Below are 22,329 nucleotides of genomic sequence, written 5' to 3'. Positions count from 1 at the left end.
GACATGGCCTCTGCCCTCCTGGGTCTCTTGGCTGAGTGAAGGAGTTTGACACTAAACAAATAACAGCATCGTTTCAATGGTCAGGGAGGCTGTGAAGGAAAAGCAAATGGTGTTTTGAGCCATCCTAGAGCCTGGCCATTATTATAATCCACCCCCCCCCCACAACCGCCACCCCACCGAGAACTAGTAGTGCAGTGGGCAAGAGAGTTTGGCAAGCAGGCACTTCGAAGATGGGGCTTACATCCATCAGAGAGAAAAGCAGGGTGCTATGCATGTCCGAGGTTCATGGCTCACTCAGACGGAGGGTGGTCAGGGAGGGCTTCCTGGAAGAAGGGGGGCCGGGTCAGCAGGAGAAGCAAAGAGGAGTTGGCCACAGGATGACAGTCAAGGGAAACTAGAGTCAAAGGCTCTAGCCATGCCAGAGGCGACAAGTGCAAGGAACTTCAGGGCGGGGGCTGTCTGAGCGCAGCCAGAACACAGAACGAGAGGCGGAAAGTAACGTGAGACACTGGCAGGGCCCATCACAAAGGGGTGCTGGGCGAGGGAGGCTTTCACTGGGATGGCATGGGTCAGGAGGTCTCATCCATAACAAGTCCAGCCCCAGATTCCCCACAAAAGCAGGGACTCTGCCCACTGCTGCAGCCCCAGGGCCCAGAACAGCACCAGACACAGAGTAGGTGCTCCACGTGGGGCCACCCCATGTGTCTTAGCAAGTCCTCTGGTGGTCAGCATGGGAATGGCCTGGCTGCCTGCTGGGGGCTGAGGCAGGAAGCTGCTACACCAGGGCGGAGGCAGGGGTGCAGCAAACCCGACTGGAAATCCTCCCCCGAAGAGCCACTCCCCTGGAGATCTCAGCCAGGACCCCTCAGAGCTGAAGTCAACTCAGGGCCTTCTGCGGCCGGGCTGCTCTGGGTTCATACGCGCCCATGTTATTCATGCAAAGTCCACTGTGGAGCCTGGATGGGAGGGGCTGACTGAGGCCTGGAAAGGCCCTCAGGTGGCAGCTAGGTCAGGTGTCGTGGCTCCTGCAGATAGCAGGTGCTCAAAACGTGTTTGTTGGAATCAAACTCACTACCCCAAGGCAGTCCGTTTGAACTTTGGACGTCTGGGGTCTGGGGTCTTAGAAAGTCCTGCTGGACCCTCACCCCCATTTTCCGTCCTTCGCTCTGGCTTCAAGCAGAGCACATCCAGGGCACCTGAGGGGCGGGGAGGCCAGCGACCCCAAGACCTGGCTCCATGGCCCCGTGAAGGGAGGCAGGAGGGCACCCATTCCTCCCCCTCCAAGGGGCAAAAGGGTGGCTGAGAAGAAGCAGGGAGTGGGAGGGAGGGAGCACACCGTCGGGGACAGGGGGTGGCTTTGGTGGGCGTCCTGCCTTCTGACATTCCCTGACAAACAGGAAGGGCCACGGGCCTCACACGGCAGCCACTTCCTGTGTGTTCGTGCGTTCGGCTCAGTGTCCCCTGAGAACCTGTGGGGAGGAGAACCTGGTGGGGCAGCCCCAGCCCCCGCACCGCCCTCCGGCTCACCAAGGCCCTTCTTGACTACCCCCCCGCCCACCGACCTTCAGCCTTTGGCAATTCCACCTCCAGCCCCCAGACTCCACCGTGGACCCTTTGCTGCCCACTTTGACCTAAACCAGCCTGACCCATCTCACAGTGGGCACGCTCTCTTTCTGATGTCACCGGCTCTTCCAACCCAGGGCAGGAGCCAAGCCCTGTGTCCTCAGGTCCCCTACAGCTCAGGGCGCAGTCTTGCTGAGAGATAGGCCCTGGCGAGGCTGTGCTCCAGGTGACTCTGAGGAAGTACTTTATCCTCCTTGGTCCTCATTTTTCTCATCAGCACCATGACAGGATTGGACTAGAAGGATCCAAGGACATTGTCCAGTTCAAAGATCCATTCACCGATTCACTCATCCGGCAGCATTTCCAGAGCATTTAGTCCGTGCTGGTGTTGTTCTACGTACTGAGGATACAGCAGTGATGGGGGGACAAATACCCTCATGGGGCCTGCTGATGGGACAGCCAGTGATACAGAAAACAAACGAGCCAGCATAGAATATTATGCAAGTGCGCTAAGGACTCTGCAGAAAAGGGAAACAGGGCAAGCCGTCAGAGAGCAATGTAGGGACTGTGAGGGAAGACTTTTGACATTTGAGCCAGGCCCCAGATAAAGAGGAAGAAGCCAGATCCTGTGATTCTGTTTGAACAGAAGATGGAAAGCCATCTTCTAGCCTGGGACCCAGGACACCAGTGCAGACTCCATACCCACTCCTGTGTGACCCTGGGAAAATCACTTGCCCTCTCTGAGCCTCCATGCCTTCATCTGTGCCTGAGGGAAGTGAGCCACAACTGGAGCCTTCCTTGAAACACTTCTGAGAATCAGCATTTCTGAGCATTCGGGTTCTGACTCAGCTCCAGCCTCTTAGCTTTTGTGACCTCGATAAGGGGCTGCAGGAGGGTGGGCCTCTGTCCCCCAAGGCCCTACGGGAACAGGGAGGAGGCCCAGGGAGGGCACTGCCCCCACACTCACCTCTCGGCCCGCAGCTGCTGGGCCAAAGCCATGGTCGTCAGTGCTCCCGGGGAGAGGATGGCAAGAGTCTCACCTGGCCAGGCCCCGAGGCCGAGTTCACCTCTCACTCACCTCTAGCCACCCTGTGTCTCTGCTGTGGTCCCAGGAGTTCCCAAGAGCCACCCCTGGGGAGGCCCCACCCCTGCCTCTCTCATTTAGAAGAGGCTCCTCCTCTGGGCTCTCTAGGTCTAGCCCTGGGCCCACACTTCCTCTTTCACATCTCCCAGCTGCACTGCAATTGGGGAAGTGCCCACCCTTGGATGCTGGTTTTGCAGGAATCCACTGACTCGGGGGCTTTGAGGACTTCCTCGATGTACTTTCTTGGAGCTGGGCTGCCATTGGGCATCAGAGAGCTCCATTCCATCAGAGACAGGGTCCTTGTGCTGGCTCAGCCACCAAGGGGCCTCGTGAACTTGGAGAGTCTCTTCTCATCCTCTGGCTCATCACGCCCAACCCTCTCACTCTCACTACCAAGCCTTTGCCCAAACTATTCCCTAGGCCTGGAGTGCTGGCTTCCACCTTGCCTGTCATCCCTCAGGCTCTGGGCAAATGCCACCTCCTCCGGGAGGCCTCCCTGGTTTCCCCAACAGAATTAGCACTCAGTTGCCTCTGTCGTATAGAGTGTGAATGTCGGTTTATGCTTCTGTCTTCCCCTTCCCCAGCAGCTCTGGGCTAAACTCTCCTCATCCCTAGATCCCCAGGCCTGGCACAGCCAGCCGGTCCTTGCTGGATCTGCCAACCACAGTGAACTTTATGTTACAAACCTGATCATACCTTTTCCTGCTTAAACTCTTCAACTGCTTCGCCTTGCACTTAAGGAGAAAGTGCAAACTCCTGGTCCTGCCTGCCTCCAGTATTCAGGGGACGCTTCTGGCTGGTGATTCCATGGGTCCTCTCACCGGTATGGCTACTGGATTCTGAAGGGAGCTCTCTGAGAAGTCCACAGCCACACCCAGTAACCCCCAACCCATCACACACACACTCACACACTCTCATCCACACTCAGCGCTCACTCATACATTGCAGATGCAAAGCAGAAGAACAGCAGAGAGAGAGTAGAGATGAGAAACAGCCATGCTTTGCCATCCATGGGCATCACAGAATGGGGCCTTCTGACTCCATCTGTCCCAAACCCATGCCATAGCAGTGCCCCTAGGACTGGGACAAGGGTCTGGGGGGACAGAGCCAGCTGCATGGAGGCCAGAGCCAGGGTCTCCTACAACAGTCCCTTTGTTACCTCCCAGATGAAGGGACTGGGGACAGGAGCATTCTCAGGATCCCAAGGGCTATCTGGCTATAAGAATGGAGGGCGATTGGCAACCTCAAGCCCTTCCTCTGAACCTCATCCCTGCTCCAGCCAGCCACCCCATGGCACCCGCTGCCCCAAATAGAGTTCAGGGTGAAGCCAGAGCCCCCAGGAGGGAGCATGCTCTGGGCCCAGCTCCGCATTCCTGACTCAGTGAGGATCTCCCTCTCTTCACCAGGCCAAGGCCTCTTCTGAAACCAAGATCCTTTATGTACTCCTTGGGAGGCAAGGACAGTTGGAGAAAGACAGAGGAGAGGACACGAAAGGAGAAAAATAGAGAGACAATCAGTGACTATTTACTGAGCAAGGCATTTGGAAGACAGAGATAAGATGGCAGGGTGAACACAAGCTGGAATTCCCCATCCTACCCCAGACATACGAAAAAGGCTGGATAATACATTCTTTAGTACTTTAAACATACAGAGCCTAGCTCACAAGCAAGAAAGTATAATATTCAGGTTCTAAGAGAGGGAGAACCTAGACCAGAGAGAGGGGCTGGTGCCTCACACTCCATGGGAAAACTAAGGGTGGAGATGGGTTATTGGGGCTGAGATTTTTAATGCCTAATCTGGGACTAGGCCTGGGCTACGTGTCCTGTGCTGTTGCCAAGAAGTCAAATCTGAGTTCCCAGTGTGAAGCCAGGTGTCAGAACTGATTAGAAGACTAGCCTTTCTCAGCTATCAGCCTGGGGTCACGGCAGGAATGGAGATACTCTCCCAGGCCAGGGGTAGAACAAAGGGTATGTTCACCAGATCAGAGTCTCAAACCTGAAACATGCACTAGCCCGAGGCCCAGACCCAAGCTACCCACACAGTGTGGAAATCCCAAGCTGAGGCATTACATCAAAACAGTTTAGAAACCATGAGTCTATAGGAGCAACAACAAAACTGCCCTGTGAGTTCACAAATCGAAGTTAAAAATTGTGTAAAGAACACCCACACTCTGAAGGACAGCTTACAGACTCAACATACGGAAGAATTCACACCCGGAGAACTAGAGATAATATAACTAATGACTCCAACCCAGTCACTGGGGTCTCAGGGCTCCTGGTCTACAGTATAAAGCAATTAAATGCAGAGTCAAAGGACAGGGTGAAGTGACAGACATGGCAGGTGTCTGTAAGCACCAAGAGCTGCAAGCACCCAGCCATGGCCGAGGTCAATGCAGCCCTAGAGTTGGTCAGGAAAGACAGGAAGTGACAATTTTAGCCAGGAAGTGTGACACAGCACTTGTCATGTGATTGTGTGTATCATCGTATGTGTATGGTTAGCAACACATATAGTTGCGCATAAATGTGGATATAAACACATACAACTCTGTGTAGGGACGTGTGAGTGTGTTTAGGTTGCGTCCACGCGAGAGCACGCAGCATAGTGCACAGCAGTGAGACTGTGAGTATGAGAGGCCAGGTTTACGTGCTGGGATCTAAGTGGGCACATCATGAGCATGAACACGAATGCATTTATAACATATGAACTCGGGCAACCAGTATGTCCTTTTTGATCCTTTCTTTACCCATCGTACAACAGTCTTACTGAATGGGTGGTATTGGGAATTAATGAGAAAAATGTATGAAAAGTGCCTAGACACGTGGGAATTTCTTATTCTTGGTCATAGTTTTCAGTGTGTGTGTGTTTCAGGGACGACAAGCCCTCAAGTTCACCTTCCCAGATTTCTCAAGGTCTTGTCTTCCCATCCCCCACTCCCTCCCCCCCACCCCCCAAGAAGCCTCCTGTGTGTGGCCCTGACTCAGCCACCGGGCAGCCATTGCCCCCTCCGCAGTGGAGGAGAGGGCTGCGGGGATGGGAAGATTGTCCAGGGAAGGGCCCCAGGGCCTGTGGGGGCCAGCTCTTCCCTCCCTGCCCGTGGTTCTGCTGAATATGGGTATTTCTCTAGCTCCTCATACAGAACACTGCTGCTAATTTTATGTCCGAGCTCTGATACGGTGTAATTCGAGACCAGACACTCTGTCAGCAGTGGGCACCCATCCTGCTGCTGCTGCAGGGGTGGAGAATGAGGCAGAAGACTAGCCAGGAAGAGGAGCCAAGCTCTTCACACATTTCATTAAGCCAGTGTTTCTCGAGCCTTTCTGGGGAGGTACAAAGAAATGCCTGGAGTGACCTCTGGCTTATCAAGAGCTCATCTGATAACCTCCACTGGCCACAGCCTGGGAGTAAACAAGTCATTGAACAGTGGATGGGTAGCTCCCCTGCCCAGGCACTGGAGCTCAGATATTTTATTCCTAGAAGAAAGCACCTCTGGCCTTCCCTTCCCCAGGTTACTTTGAGAGCATACCCAAATCTAACAACCCCGGAGATTTGAATCTGGAGGAAAATCGCTGGGGGGCGGGGGAGGGGTTGGAAGCAAATGACAGTTAAGTGACAGTCTGACAGTGACAAGGAGGATGGAATGCCGAAAGAAAGCAGGTACAAGAAGTCAACAACCAAAGGCAGGGGCTGCTCTGAGAAGGGGCATCGCTGCATTACGGAATGCAATTCATATGTCTGTTCATAGCCACATCTGCAAGGCAAGGTTCCATATGCTCAGGCCACACCCGAGGAATTCCCAGAGGACTGGATGGGATTGAGGCCTGGCTCTAAAACTCACAACATGCACAGCACTCTTCGACCCTGATTCGGGTGCCGGCGTATCCGAGCTAAAGCGCGGCCCTTGGTTTAGAGATGAGGAACACGGCCTCCGAGGAGCCGGCGGTTCCGAGGGCTCCAGCCGCGGGAAATAGGGCACAGTGGCAGACGGGGGCTGGGGAAGAGGCAGGACCAGGTGATGATGCCCCAGGAGCTCCTTAGGGGAGCTCAGCAAATGCCTGCTGCCTGAGTCATCAGCTCTCCTAGGGAAGAAGAGGAAAATCCCAGATTAGGCTGAGCAAGATTCCTGGGGATCCCTCATGCACTGAAGTCCCCAATCTTGACCCACATGTGTCTCTCCTTGTAATTTATGAGGGGAGCTTCACTGGACCTCCTCCCTGAGCCATAAATAGCCACTCCTGGCAATCCCCAGGGAGTGGAATTTGGAGACAGAGGGTGTGGATGAAGCCAATCGGACAGCAAACTCTCTGAAGGCAGAAGGCTCTGCCTTCTCTTTGGCGCCCCGGCTTCCAGCAGAGCTGGGTGCGGAACTCAGGTGCCCTGGCTCTGGCATGTGGCTGACCGAAGTTCACTTTTCTTGTTCATTTTTCTAAGTGGAGATGATAATATTTGCTTCCTAGGATTAATGCATTGCTCGTTGTTTCAAAATGTAACAAGGACCTACTACATGCCAGACATCCAGCGTGTGCCCGGCTCCAGATAAAAGTAATTGTCCTTGGGATGCATACTTTCTGGAGGCGGGTTAAATAGGATGATGAATGCCAAGTGCTTAGTACAATACCCACACGCGGAAGGTGGTCAGTAAATTACAAATGTTAATGTTGTTGTTATTGAGGATGATTTTCTTGGTATGGATTGGACCCCTCCTGATCTATCTCCCCATGTGCACTTTGCTCCTCTGTGTCTTAAAACTGATCACATTAGATTCTAATTTTTCCCCACATTCCTCTAAGCCATTCTTGCCGCACTTGTCTATGGAAACGGCTTTGCACTTAATCAATGTGTTGACGGAAACATACCACCAGGGGGCGCCGCAACTCAACATCCCGGTTCTCGCTCTGCAGCGCCACCTAGAGGAGAAATGTCCTGAGCCGCAGTAGAAGGAACAGCCCCACTAGAGGGTCAAATTGTGAGCTAGCCCCGGAGGAGTCCTGCGTGCTGGATCCCACTGTCCTCCCCAGAAGGGCCCGTAGGTCCAAATCTGAGCGGGACTCGTGAGAAGATGCCCCCAGAGGCTAAGGACCCTGAACCTCCTCTCCACTGATCAGAAATAGGCACCGAGATGCACTGAGTTTATGGTTTCACCATCCCTCCACCATAAAATTGCAGGAGTATATGAGTTAGCCCTTGCAAAATCTTGGAACAGTGCCTGGCCCAAAGTCCAGCTCAGTACATGTCGGCTCCGGTTATTGCCACTTAATCCTCACACCTACCCTGATAAAATAGGTCCTATTTTTATTCCTGGTCCGGAGATGAGGAAACTGAGTCTCTACGGGATCAGGAGCCTGAAGCAAAGTGACTTAGTGAGTAAGGTCAGATTTTGACCTCAAATCTGGATGACTCCAAAACACAGTAACTGTGCTAGACCGGCCCCCATTCTTTCATCTATTCATTCCACAAGCATTCATTTAGCATCCACTCTGCAGAGGTATAAAGGATACAGACCGGAATCTGGCACAGTTGCTGCCCTCAACGAGCTCCCCCTGCTGTTGAAATACACACATAAACATGCAGGCATGCATACACACAGGCACACTCGCGGTGTGCAAACACACGCAGGTATAAACACAGAGGCATGCGTGTACACGCATGTCCACATATGCACACATGCACGCATACACACATCATACAGAACAAAGTACAATTCCTGGAGAAGCCTGGAGATACAGAAGAATCCAGTTTCCCTGGTTCCATGCCCCCAGGGGGTCACAGACACAAATTTCTCCAGAGGCCTGGCCGGTGTCCTCACAGGTTCAGATGGAGCCAGGGTGGAAAGGCAAGGGGCGGGGAGCCCGTAGCTTAGCGTCTGTCTCCCCATGCCATCACCTTCCAGCACAGAACTCAAAGGACTCCCAGAATTCTCAATTTGAACCTGGCCTTCCAGTTTTTCACGAAGGTCTGCCTGACAAGGTAGGATAGAACTTGTTTTAGTAGCAGTCGGTTGGCTTGATCTACAACTTCATGTGCGTAGATACCCAGTGCCTGGGTTTCTGTTGGCACTATGGCTCCTATCCCTGCAAGTGTTGGGGTCAGTGAGCAGGATCGAGGGACAGTAATCCTCTGGAATTCATTCAAAGAGGAAAGAGAATCCATCACAGTGTTTAAATAAAGAGTGATGTAATCTGATTAACGTTTTTTAAAGATCCCTTTGCCGCGTGGACGGTAGCTCACAGGAGGTGGCATTGGACGTAAGTAGACTAAGCGCCCCCTACTAACTGCTTTCTGATTCGATTTTTAAAAATCAGCTTTATCAAGTGTCGTTTGCATACGATAAAACTCACTGACTTAAAGCGCACAGGTCAATGGGTCTTGACAATTATGTAACCAACCATGTCACAATATAGGTCATTTCCATGATCCCAAAAAGATCCCTTGTGCCCCTTGCCTCCAACCTCCCTGCCCTGCCCGAGGCTCTGGCAACTACCGATCTGCTTCCTATTATTCTATTTTGTCATTTCTGAAATTTCATACAAATGGAATCACAAAGTATGTGGTCTTTTGTGTCTGGCTTTTTTCACATAGTATCAGGCTATTGAAATTCACTGCTGTTGATGCGTACATCAGTAATTTATCCTTCTTATGACCGAGTAGTAGTTTCTTATATGGATATACCACAGTTGCTTATCTTTTCACAAGCTGATGGACATTATGGCTGCTTCCAGTTTAGGGTTATTAAAACAAAGCTACGACAGACATTCAAGCATAAAGGCTCATGTGGATGTGTGTTTCGTTGCTCTTGGGTAAAGATCTAAGAGTAGGGTGCTGGATCCTATGGTATTTCACTTTAGAAGAAAACTGTTTTTCAAAAGTGGTTGGACCCTTTTACATTCCCACCAGCCAGTGTATCAGGAAGCAGATGTGCCAAGGTTCCAGGTCCACGCTGCCTCGGACACTGTGGCTCCAGGTCAGTAAACACGGGGGGAGGGGGCATCTAAATGTAGTCATAGCCTCTGGGCTGGTTATTAAACTGTCTCCTCTCCGCTCCAGACCTACCCTTCTATGCTCAGCTCTCGGGAGCTGGTGTCGGGTGTCCAGACCACATTGCTGCTTGGCAGACTGATTCCCATTCGTTTCTGCTGATAGTAGCTCCTACCAGGAGACCAGAAGGATGGAGAGGAGGAAGGCATTTGCTCCCTTCTGTTTGCTCCCAATACCCAACAGCACTGCCCTGAAAGTCAATTCTAGTATTTTCCACATCCCCAGGATGAGCCTCACCCCACCCCTTCCTTGGAGGTCTGAAGTTCTGAGTCCCAGCTCCCTGAGGGCCCTTCTCCAAGCTTCTGAGGCACCAACACCAGCTGAGCAACCTCCCCTCCATCTGCTCCTCCTCCAAGCTTCTAGGTTGCGACAACCCCACTCTCTTCCTTCCGTTCCCACAGCCGTAGGAAGCAGGTACTCTATCTGGTTACCTCAGCGTCCCCTTTTGCTTTTCAGTCCTCCAAGATCTGTACAACCCATCCCCTATATTAAGTTCTCACTGCTAAAATAATTTGCGCACTTTCTGTTTCCCCAACGCCCAGCCCACCCGGTGGGACCCAAGTCCAGCTCCTGGCTAGGGCGTCTCAAGGGAAGCAGGACCATCAGGCAGGAGGAGCCCATGCTGGGAGCAGAAGGACGGGCCCTCGGACAGCTCGCTCAACCACTCTGACCGGCAGTTTTTTTCTCTACAAAAGGCGCCCAGCTAGAGCCTGATATAATTGAGGGCTGAGTAAGTATTTACAGAAGGAACTGGGAGAAAGAGGCATTTTATATTAGCTACTGACAGCTGCTCAGTTGGCACGCATTGCAAATTTTACTCCTAGGGGGGATGCAAATTCTTACTCTTTCTTACTCTATGCTTTCGTTCTTCTTAACCAGAAACTGCTAAAATCCCCTAGAATTCATGCTTGCCGCCTTCCTTTGTTGAGAAAGTCCCGGAGTGGCAGTGGACTTGCGGGCACCCAGCTAAATGTAACGTTTCCCAATCTACCTGGTAGCTACAGATGACCACGTGACCAAGGGCTGGCCAGTGGGATGCAGGGGGGATCTGTGGACACAACTTCCTGGCTGTGCCCTCAAAGAGAGAGGGTGTGCCCTCCACTCCCCTGTTCCCCTTCCTGCTGGCTGCAGAGGCCGAAGACGGAGGACAGTTAAACAACAAAGTAGAGAGTCTCTGACTCAACCCCAGATGGCTTACACTCCAACTGTTCATGAAAGAGAAAGAAATCTTTATTGGGTTCAAGCCACTGGTATTTTGACCTTGGTTACATCTGCTAAACGTGTGTCCTACCTGATACCCTAGAACAGGGATTGGCAAACGTTTTCTCTAGGAAGCCAAACAGTAAATATTTTAAGCTTTGTGGGGCATTGATCTCAGTCACAACTCCTGGATTCTACTTTGTAGCCTGAAAGCAGCTGTAGCAATAATTGAATGGGGGTGGCTGTCTTCCAATAAAACTTTATTTATAAAAACCAGGCAGCAGATGTGGCCCTCAGCCCGTAGTTTGCAGACCCCTGAACAAGAGTTAAGAGCCAAGAGTCTCTCGGGTAGCAGTTCACACAGACTGTGCGTAGGAGGATCTGTGAAGAGCTCAGGCAGGTGACTCGTTGGGGGCTGAAGCTGAGCCCCCGTCCCAAGGTCACCTCCTCCCTGGGGGTCTCCGTCTGCCTCTGGATGCTAATACGATGCCACTGCCTCTAAAACTCTGCCCCAGAAGGGGAGGGTCCCCCGGGCTGCAGTTTGCACAGCCTGGACTCATCAGAACCTTGAAGGCACCAAATGGGGGAAAATAGAACCTGCAGAAAAACCGTGGCTCCAGGCTGTCCCAAGTCTGCAAGGGGCTCTATTTGAAAATCAGGGTTGCCTCCAGGGAGTAAGTACAAAGGAATGCCAAACTTCTCATAACCCCTTTCCCCTACCCACCTCCTCCCCACCCTGCAGCTCCTGCACACATTTCCTCTAGCCCCAGCCCCCACGGCATGCCTCCCTCCTCCCTCCTGCCTCATCTGGATCCTATAGGTCCCTGGGGCCTCTCTCAGAGCATCTCAGTGCGTTCTCCTGCTGTCCCCACCTCCCCACCCCCGCCTCCATGATTCTATGGGCCTTCTTCAGCCTTTGGATTCTCTGCACCAGCTAAGATGCAAAGTTGGTCAATGGCTCTTTGAAGGAGGGGCGGGGGGGCGCGCGGGGTGGCCGCTAGCTCTAGCTCTCTTGGGTTGGGAGTTCCTACCCATAAGAGCTAGTCTTCTAGACTTTCCACCCCTTCCTGCTAAGGACTGTGTACCATGAGCACCTGTGGGTCAAGGACTACCACATTCATCTATGAATCTCTAGTGTCCAGAATGGGACCGACCCGTGTGTGGGGCGTGGAGGAAGGGCGTGAAGAAGGGGGCAAAGCAGGCGGTGGGCTCACAGACTGCATCGCCTCCTCTGGGCTCTGCCCTCCAGGTTCAGGGAAGAGCTTCCTCTGTCCCAGCCCACAATGAGCACTAATTGCCCAGCGTGCCCCAGAGCCCAGAACGGCACACCCAGGAACCAGAGAGCTTCGCAACAGGAGGTCCTGGAAATTCTGTAACTGCCCTTCATACTCTCACCCTTTGGCAATCTGCTCCCTCTAGCCCCAGCCCCCACGGCATGCCTCCCCCGAGGCCCTGAGACCTCCCACCCTCTGCGCACCCCGTCCTCGCCCCGGGGCCCTTCCCCAGCCCTGGTCTCCACCGATTGCTTCAGTTTCCACACCCGCTTGCTCCCCCAGTTCCTCCTCCACGTCTGGGGGCCCGTTCCTGGGCTCCTCCTTCACCTACTTCCTCAGTCCCCTCCCCACACACCCATGCTCTCTCTGGCTGCAGGCTTCATCTACTCCTGTGCCCCCATTACCAGCTGCTCCCGAGTGGTGCCCCAGGCCCGTGTGTCCAACTGCCTCCGGGCCCCCACCGCACGCAGATGCCCCCCAGCTCTGCAGAGCACCCTTCCTCCTGCAACCTCTGTCTTCGCCATTCGCCCAAGTCAGAGACCTGCAGGTCACATGGCCTCCTCGTCCTCCCTCGCTGATATAGCCAATCCCCAGGAACGTGTTTCACCGCCAAGTGTCCCTCAAGTGCCCCCTCGCTCCATCCCTACAGCTTCCTGTCTTGCCTGCGCTGCTTCAGCAGCCGCCCTACCCAATCTTCCTGTCCCAGTTCAGCCCTGCACTCTGTCTTCCCCACTGGCTGCAGGAGGCCCTTCCTAGAAAGAACTAACCAATGCTTCCAGCCCTCTAGCTCTCTGGAGAACCAGTCCAGCTTGCTGTCATCCAAGCCAGGCTCCTGCCTGACTCTGGCCTCGTCCCTCTCCTCTTCCAGCTCAAGTCCGTTTTGCAGGTTGCTGGTGCCCCATGAGGCCCACATCTTCTCTGCTTGGCCAATTCCTGTTTCTCCCAAAAGACTATCTACCATCCCCTGGAAAGGCATCATAGGATTGAAATGTGTTGTCTGCCTGGCACACAGTAGGTGCTTAAGACGAGGAAGTTAGGGTTGTTATCAGGGGGCTCCTACAGCCCCGGGGACCCAGCAATGATCCCTGAGTTGCTGCTTTCATGCAGGTCTTAGGGTGGGCTTCCCCCTCACAATGACATTTGATGCTCAGACCACTCAGACCAGTGTAGCGGCGAGGGGATGGGTCACCCTGTCCCCATTTCACTTAATAGCAGGATCGAGACTTTCTCCAGCACCTTCACCCCGACTCTTCCCACAAGTCCCCTTCCTCTAGTAAGAGGAGGAAGAGGGGTCTTCTCTCCTCTGTGGCCTCCCTGAGTCTGGCAGCGTCCCACGTGTGGCATGCCCCCCTCCCCTCACTCCCCTCGGACCACACTTATAGACTGTTAGGGAAGAGTGGAAGGTGGCGGGTGACCAGAAGGGTGAGGGGCTCTGCACACTCTTGCTGCAGGAAACCCCTCGTTAGCTGTCTCTGTCTTTGGGCCCAAAGCATTGCCCATTGTGTGATCCTTCGCTTACAACCCAGCAGCTCTGACTGCACCTGTTACTTCTGTTCCTCGACTTGTCAATGTTTGAATAAAAGGCGCAGGCTTTGGTTTGCGACAAGGAAGAGGAGGACCGAAAAGCCCCCACCCTCTCTTTCCCACCCCAAGGGAACTACTGAAACCCTTCCATTATTCCCTCTAAATTCCTCTGTATTTCTATATAAAAAGCTTATATTGCTATTTTTGACTGATTGACTGTTAGATATGATGCCTCAGTTTCCTCTTACGGCAAATGAGGATTCGGTGTTCTTATTTTTGTTGCATTGTATTAAATCTTTTTTCCTCTTTGGAAGCTTTTGGAAACTTTATCTGTGGTCTTCTGGGGTCACATGATGATGTGTGTTGTGTGGATTATTTTTCATTCATTTTACTATTTCTATGGTAGGCCTAACTCAATCTGGACACTGATGATCTTCAGTTTGGGGAAGTTTTCTTGGATTGTCTTCTTGATAATTTTCTCTGTTCTCTCTCTCTCTTTTTAAAAAATTTTCTAAGTCAGATGGTAGACCCCCTGGATTGCTTTTCTAAGCCTGTTCCTTCCCTTCATATTTTCCATCTTCATTTCTTCCTGTCATATCCTAGAAAATATTTCTGTGACATACTTTTCAAATCTGCTACTGAAATCCCTATTTTGGCTACCTTATATTAAATTTCCAAGAGCTCTCTCTTGTTTTATGATTATTCAGTTGTCATAGCATCCTATTCTTGTTTATGGATTGTATCAGTCAGCTTTTGCTGTGTAACAAACAACCTCAGAAATCTCCAGTGGTGCACAACAATAGCAAATTTTTTTTTTTTGCTCATACATCTGTGGCTTGACTGGAGTCATTCTGATCCAGATGATTCATTCTTGAGTCCAATCTAGAGGGACAGAGTTTCTTCCAGGCTCTTCTTTTATCTTTTTTGTTTGGTGTGTCTGTTTCACATTGGCAGCTTTCCTTATGTGTCTAATATTCTTGGGTTATTCACGAACATTAAACACTAAATATTAAATGTACTAAAAAGGCTGATCGGAAGCTCTGCAAGTGCAGGTGAGGGCTTATGGATTGACAGGTGTCCATTTCAGTGTTGGGACAGAAAAGACTGATATTGTTGGGAACTCCTATTATGATAGCAGGCATGAGACTTTTTCTCTAGGAAATTCTCCAGTAACTTGTCTGGCAGCTGCCAGTCTCTGTTTAGGATGTAGGAACAGGCTAGGGTGCCTTGGGAGCGGGAGGACCAGGAAGATGTTCTGGCCATTTGGGATGCGGACTTCCAATTAATACGCTGTTTTCAGGGGCACCTGGGTGGCTCAGTCAGTTAAGCATCTGCCTTCAGCTCAGGTCATGATCCCAGGGTCCTGGGATCGAGCCCCGTATCCAACTCCCTGCTCAGCGGGGAGCCTGCTTCTCCCTCTCCTCCCACCTCGTGCTTGCTCTTCTCGCTCATGCCCTCTGTCGCTATCTTTGTCTCTCTCTCTCTCAAATAAATAAATAAATAATCTTTTTTTTTTAAAGATTTTATTTATTTATTTGAGAGAGAGAATGAGAGAGAGAGAGCAGGAGAGGGGGGAGGGTCAGAGGGAGAAGCAGACTCCCTGCAGAGCAGGGAGCCCAATGCGGGACTCGATCCTGGGACTCCAGGATCATGACCTGAGCCGAAGGCAGTCGCTTAACCAACTGAGCCACCCAGGCGCCCAATAAATAAAAAATCTTAAAAAAAAAAAATACCCTGCTTTCAGCCCCATGTCTTGTCCCTGCCTTCTGTCATGCCGGCAACCTTGGTGTCCTGAGAGTTTCCTCTCTGCCATCTCCAGAGTGTAAACCTCCTGTAGGAGGCTCAAGGGTAAGCCCTTGGCCGCCAGCTCTCATCTCACACCATCAACCCCTCCACCACTCCCCTTGCATCTAGACCTTGCTGGGGTTCTAGAGGCTCACTGTTTCCTTCTCCCCATGTGCCCTCTGCCTGCTGAGTCTCTTCGGCCTTTCTAAATATGGCACCATCATTCCAGACAAAGCCCCTTCCAAAAGTGCACTGCAATCTCTCATTTCTTGATACCTCCTTTCTATTCCCTGTTTTTGTGGGATCATGCTTTTTCTATTTTTTCTCTATAATGTCAGCAAATGCTCAGAAGGGAGAAGACACCAACGTCCTACCTTTTCTCTGCAGAGGGGTTTCTCCCTTTGTGTGTACATAAACATCTTCCATCCAGACTCTGCCCCAGGAGGCTGCCCCTTTTTAATGACCCTAAAATTAATCAAGGCATTTTCCTGAACTAGGAAGTCATCCTCTACCACCTCCTCCAGGAGTGAAGCATGACAGACATTCCATTTTTCCACACAGCCATGTGCTTTTTTAAAAATTTTCTTTACATTATGCCTCTTTTCCCAGATGAGGAACTTGTAGCTTGGATTGGAGAATGAATTGCCCGGGGCCCAGTGTGCCACCTGATGGAAAGCACAGGCCATGAAGAACAGGAAGACACACAGCAGAGGGGTCTACCCTTTGGAGATAGTCATCCTACCTGACCCATGGGCACATCCAGAGGCCAGTGCAATGTCATCCAGCTCCTGTCCAGTCCAAGAGCTCCATCCTTGCCACCTGAGGAGCAAGCAACACCCTTCACTTTTTGATGTGGGTACTAAACTCTTGTCTCAAAGGCTAATGCAATTTGCAAACCGATCTGGATGAAGGTCTCGGGTGTGAAATCATGATTTTCCATGCCACCCCCTGCTGTTTATGTCGTGTGCACCGGGAAAGATGAGAAGAACGGGCTAAGAGCTCCCTGCCCTCATCCTGAGTGGGCAGCCCCGGGGTGAGGGACCTTTAAGCTAAAGAACCAGGCCAGATGGGTGTCCACAGTGCCATGTGGGGAGGGAGCCTTTCCAAGCCCTGTGGACAAATTCTGGAAAAAACGGGTCACCTGGACCCTGAGCAGGCTTCAAAATAAAAGCCTCCAAATAGTGATAGGCTGGGGGTGGGACAGGGCCAGGGGAAGCCAGGGAGAGGGAAGCAAACAGGGCCCAGGGATGGGGAGGGAGCTTTCTGTGGAAACAGGCACAGCTAAAATATTGAGATGCTTCCAAACCGGTCTGTTAAAAAAGCACTGCTCCTTGGAGCCTGTGCCCCACCCCCACTATCCCCCTGGACCCCCTAAACCTCCTCACAATCCATCAACTAAAGGGTTAATGCCTGGTCCATCAGGAGGCCTGCAGGACCCTACTGGCAGACCAGACAGTTGTGGTTACAGATTTTGAATATGACCCCTGGAAAAAATAATGCCATGAACTGACATGGATGTCACACTGGCTTACAGAGCACTCACTTTATGCACTATCCCACCCGCCCATTCATCAACCAGAGCTTACCGGTCCCCTTGCTGCGCACCAGGCCCTGTGCTAGGCCCCAGGGTATCAGGCCCGAGGCAGGTAGGCTCAAAGTCAGGGGAGGCTCAGAGATCTGGGAGTTGGTTCATTTTGCTGAAAATGGAGCAGGAGGGGAGACGGGAGAGGAGAGGCGGATAGGTCAGCAGGGGACAGACCAAGGAGAACCTTGTAAGTCAAACTAAGGAGGCTGAGCTTTATCCAGCAACTCAGGAGCAGTCGGGGAGGATCTGAGCAGAGGAGGTGCCAGATCAGATTTGTGTTTCACTGAGAACAGCATGGAAGCCAAGGGGAAGATGGGTTGAAATAGGGCAAGACTAGAAGCTGGCAGATTGGGTACCCGGCCGACTATGTATCCAGGGGAGGGTTGAGAGGCTCTAAGGAGAGAGGCAGTGGAGATGGACAGACAGAGGGCAGGGTCACAAAATGCATGGCTGGTTCCATAGAACCACATCGTGTACAGAGCAAGTTCACTATCATCCCCATCAGAAAGACTGGGGGTGTTAAAGCTACAGAACAGAACCAGGAGCCCACCTTTACCGAGAGTAGGCTCAACACTGCTACAGGGGCTTCACGTGTAAAGTACCCAATGAGGAATACATTTTCATGATTCCCATTTCACAGATGAGGATACAGAGGCAAAGAGGGGTTATGTAACGTATCCTAGGTCACACCACTTGGAGGCGGTGGATCTGGATTATCCCAGACAATGTGACAGGAGAAAACTCAGAAAGAGACTCATGTTGGTTTTAAAGACACATAGATTCACTCTATGTGACACGTAGATTCATTCGTTCTATGTGTCTTTAAAAGGAAATCCCAAGAGCAAAAGGTGGAAGAGACTAGAAGGAAATGCCAGCCCAATATGAGGAGTTCTCCAACAATCTAGGCTGCCTTGTGAAGAGGTAAGCTCTTAGTCGATGGCAGTTTGCAAGAGTGAGGCCATGCCCCTGCACAGTGACCTGCCCAGAAAAGAGGGACATCCCGGAGAAAAGAACTGGAAGTTTGGCTAGGAGGGGGGCTCTGGATCTAGACTCTTTGCATCCATACCCCAGATTGCTACCTACCAGCAGAGTGACATGGGGAAAGTTACTTAGCCTCTCTGTGGCTCAGTTTTGTCATCTGTCAGTTGGGGCTAAGAATAGCATCTGTCTCATAGGGTGGTTAAGTGAGTTAATACATGAACTTACCATTATTAGCATCCTCATCACATCTCTGGATGTGGGTGGCAAATGACACTGGCTCTGGGGACACCATCCAAGAGCTCGTTAATGAGGAAAAACAACCTTTCTCTGGATTTTCTTGAGGGGCAGGCTGCAAGCAAGTTCCGAACTCTAGATGGTGAGCTATGCCAGGCTTGCTTTAACTCATGCCCTCTTTGTGTTTACTTCTCAGCTGTCCTCCCTTAGGTTTTAAAAGTTAAAAGTCTTTTGACAGTTTCAGGTTGATGCCACTGCTCAAAGGATAAATGCAGGAAAGAGTTCAGGGCCTCGATTGGGAACATTAAAAGGATGGCAGTGACCCCTTCCCAGTCCTTGAGGCCAGAGGGGAGGGTGCTGGCAGGGGTCAAATCCAGACTCCAGGGGAGGTCTGGCCATTGCCTACTGGGACACTGGACTTCCCAGGCTCATTATGCTCACACCCTTGCCTGTCAAGGTTGTAAAAATAGAAAACCAAAACCAAGATGTGGGAGAGAGTTCAGTAAGTCATATGAGAACATCCATCTCATTTCTTCATCGTGAAGCCTTATTTCTGATGTAAAATGCAAAAATCAGACAACCTGATTCTTCTTCTTCTTCTTCTTTTTTTTTTTTTTCCAAGACCTGGGTCCAACAGTAGTTACAGTCCAAAATCAAATTTACCTTGTGCATCAGCCAGGGTCCAGTCCCAAATAAGAAAGCACATTAGTTATTTTAACAGAGAGAATTTGCTATAGGGAATTGTTTGGACAGGTGTTAGAACCTAGAAGTTCAGAGAGGGGACCCCACAGAGCTGGGATCTGGACCTCTTGAGGAGGGGACACTACCCTTTGCATTGAGGGAATGCAATGGGTTTTGGGGGGTGTTGGAAAAAATTGAAGGTGGTTACCAAGTGCTGCCGCCAAGATGCAGGGCCATTGCTAAGGTGAAAAAGTGAGGCTTATGCAGCTCAGGAGAATTGCAACCAAAAGGAAAAGAGCAAGGCCCACTTCCCCCTCCAACCTTGCAGTCTCTCTCTAGCGCCCACTCGCCACAGAGGCAGCAGCTGGCTGCACGGAAATGGGTTTGCAGGGTCCCAGGCCCTGTGCCACAGAGTGAATCACAGGAAAGGGTGGGTTTTGAGCTGAGGTGATAGCTTAATAACCAGCACATTCTGGAAGGAAGAAATCTTCACCACTTGGACTTGCAAAGAAATGACCCACAGGCCTTGGAACAACTCCCAAAGCATAACTTAGAGAGATAACAATACTTTTTAGAAATAAATTCTGATTTATATAACATTTATCGATCACCTCCTATGTGCCAAGCACTGTGCTGGGTGCTATGGGGAGGCTTGGAACCAAAAAGATCTTCAAGGTTGCGTGTTCGAATGTTGGCTTTGTTTTTTTTTTTAAAGATTTTATTTATTTATTTGACAGAGAGAGACACAGTGAGAGAGGGAACACAAGCAGGAGATATGGGAGAGGGAGAAGCAGGCTTCCTGCCGAGCAGGGAGCCCGATGTGGGGCTCGATCCCAGGACCCTGGGATCATGACCTGAGCCGAAGGCAGTCGCTTAACCTACTGAGCCACCCAGGCGCTCCCGAATGTTGGCTTTGTATCAAGAAAAAAATTACAAGGCAAATGCTGGCTCGACTATTGCCTAGAGGGTGACCTCAGATGAGTCATAATTCTGACCTACATCTCCTTGGTCATAAATGCATGCGTGGTCACCTTAGGTGTAGACCTCAGAGCATAACTAGAACAACTGCATGAGCTAAGGAATGTAAATTACCCACACATAGTGGCCTCCAGCTGCTCCTTCCTTTCCTCCTTCTTTTCATTCTCCCCATCTTGGTCCCTCCTCTACTCCCGGTCTTCCTTCTTTTCCTCTTCTTCTACCACCACCAGTACCACCACCATCATCACCATCATCACCGTCATCATCACCATCATCATCATCATCATCACCATCATCATCACCATCATCATCATCATCACCATCATCATCACCATCACCACCATCATCATCACCATCATCATCATCACAATCATCACCATCATCATCATTACCATCACCATCATCACCATCACCATCATCACCATCATCATCACCACCATCATCACCACCATCATCATCACCATCATCATCATCACAATCATCACCATCATCATCACCATCATCACCATCACCATCATCACCATCATCATCACCACCATCACCACCATCACCACTATCACCATCACCATCATGATCATCATCATCATCACTATCACCATCATCACCATCACTGTAATGATCAACATGATCATCGCCATCACCACCATCACCATCGTGATCATCATGATCATCACTATCACCATCATCATCATTATCATCATCATCACATCATCACCATCATCTTAGGCACCTCCTACTTAGATGCTGTGTTAAATGCTTTACAAGCATTATTTTATTTATTCCTCACAGCAGTCTTGTAAAGTGAGTAAATTATTATCCATATCTTATAAATAAAAAGCCCAAGTCTCAGAAAGTAAAACGACTCACCCAAAATCACAGTACAGAATAGGAATATTCTCCCCATTTTACAAATGAAAACACTGAGGTCCAGAGAAATGGTATGTCATACGCCAAATCATCACACAACATAGCAGATGGCAAAGTCATTCAGAGGAAATCTTCAGACTGCATGTCTGGAATTCGGCTTGCCCCAAACTGGTTGCAGGTTTTTCTATTTTGTTTTATATTATAGATAATAGAGTTTTTTTAAGTCAGAAAATAAAAATGGGTTAATTACCCTGTGACCTAGGTTAGCCTCATAAACATTTTTTAATTAAAAAAAATTACGTATATGGTAAAAAAAGAAACCACTCCACAATATATTTCATTGTATGGCTAATCCATAAGTGTCTCCCACTGATGGAAATTTAAATTGTTTATAGCTTATTTTGCTATTACCAAAATGTTCTGAAAGAAATATTCCTTTGGGAGCATATTTATATTTTTTAAGATTTATTTATTTATTTTAGAGAGCACGCAAGTGCACGGGTGGGGGGAGGGGCAGAGGGAGAGTCCCTCCAAGCAGACTCCCTGCTGAGCATGGAGCCCGACCTGACTTGGGGCTCAAGCCCACGGACCCATGAGATCATGATCTGAGCTAAAACCAAGAGTCTGACCTTTAACCAACTGAGTCACCCAGGCGTGCCAAGGGAGCATATTTATGAACATCCATAGGTAACTACCTAGTGGTAGAATTTCTGGGTCAAAGGGCTCGTGCATTTTTAATTTGGATAGAAATCACCTTTTAGGAGGGAAATTTATGTTTCCTCTTCTCATTGCCAGCACCAGATAGGATCACATTTTACAATTTTGGCCAAGCTGATGAATAAAAAAAAAAGTATTTCATTTTGATTTGTGTTTCCTTGCTGCTAGATGAGGCTGAGGATAGTTTTATACGTTTATTGATGCTGTGTCTTTCTTTTCTTCTCACCCTCCTGTTATGCCCTGGGACCCTCTTTGTTCTATTGGATTGTTCATCATTTTCTCATTGATTATGAGTATTTTGCAAACCAGGGACAACTGGCCCTTTTCTACTGTGTGTGTGACAAATATGTGTCTTTCCATTTTGTTGTTTGCTTTGGACTCTATTGATGGCAATTTTTTTTCTTTTTTTTTGCCTAGCACAGGTTCCACATTTTCATAGAGTCACATTTGGTGATCTATTTATGTACAGTTTCTGGGCAGCCTCCTGGTTTTCACGCTTTCCCTTTCCTTGTCAGCAGGTTGAAAGGATTGCTGGGCGACTGACTCGGTGATGGGCAGCGTCCTTGGGCTCGCCCTCTGTCACCCCTGCGTGGCCATGCTGACCCCTCAGAGGCTTCAGCACACGTGAGCCTGTGATCTGCTCTGCAAGGCCTGCTACCCCACCTTTCACAGCCAACTTCGGGATGCACTCAGCTTTGCTTCTCCCCTGACATCCAGCTCCTTTTAAGGAGCTATGCATCTTATACGGTCCCTAATCCTCCAACTAAATGTACCAGTTCTTGCTTGCAGCCAAGGCATCAGCTAAATTAAACTTTGGAGTCACA

General features: G+C 50.4%; 1 protein-coding gene and 1 long non-coding RNA gene across 5 annotated transcripts in view; one reads left to right on the top strand and one right to left on the bottom strand.

Annotated features, from left to right (window-relative positions):
• Window positions 1-3,476, bottom strand: part of NCF4 (neutrophil cytosolic factor 4) — an 18,226-nt gene extending 14,750 nt beyond the window's left edge. The window contains exon 1 of one of the 4 annotated variants that reach the window (XM_081822395.1): window positions 3,344-3,476. Coding sequence is in view for 2 of the 4 variants with exons in the window: in XM_081822391.1 (XP_081678517.1) it covers window positions 2,531-2,562 (32 nt within the window). In the remaining 2 variants the exon portion in view is untranslated. Of the gene's footprint in view, window positions 1-2,530; window positions 2,706-3,343 lie in introns of those variants that run through there. The other 3 variants (XM_081822391.1, XM_081822392.1, XM_081822394.1) reach the window with 3 other exon arrangements.
• The window catches only part of LOC115938259 (uncharacterized), a 23,914-nt gene extending 1,585 nt beyond the window's left edge, over window positions 1-22,329 (top strand). Inside the window, exons 2-6 of the long non-coding RNA XR_014145930.1 lie at window positions 9,905-10,093; window positions 10,222-10,409; window positions 13,022-13,164; window positions 16,072-16,314; window positions 22,024-22,329. This is a non-coding gene — a long non-coding RNA (uncharacterized LOC115938259). The remainder of the gene's footprint in view (window positions 1-9,904; window positions 10,094-10,221; window positions 10,410-13,021; window positions 13,165-16,071; window positions 16,315-22,023) is intronic.

The sequence above is a fragment of the Leptonychotes weddellii genome, chromosome 5, assembly GCF_054177405.1.
Source record: "Leptonychotes weddellii isolate Sample4059 chromosome 5, ASM5417740v2, whole genome shotgun sequence".
Taxonomy (NCBI): Eukaryota; Metazoa; Chordata; class Mammalia; order Carnivora; family Phocidae; genus Leptonychotes; species Leptonychotes weddellii.
Note: the sequence above shows the minus strand (reverse complement) of the source record. Positions and strands in the feature narration are given on the sequence as shown.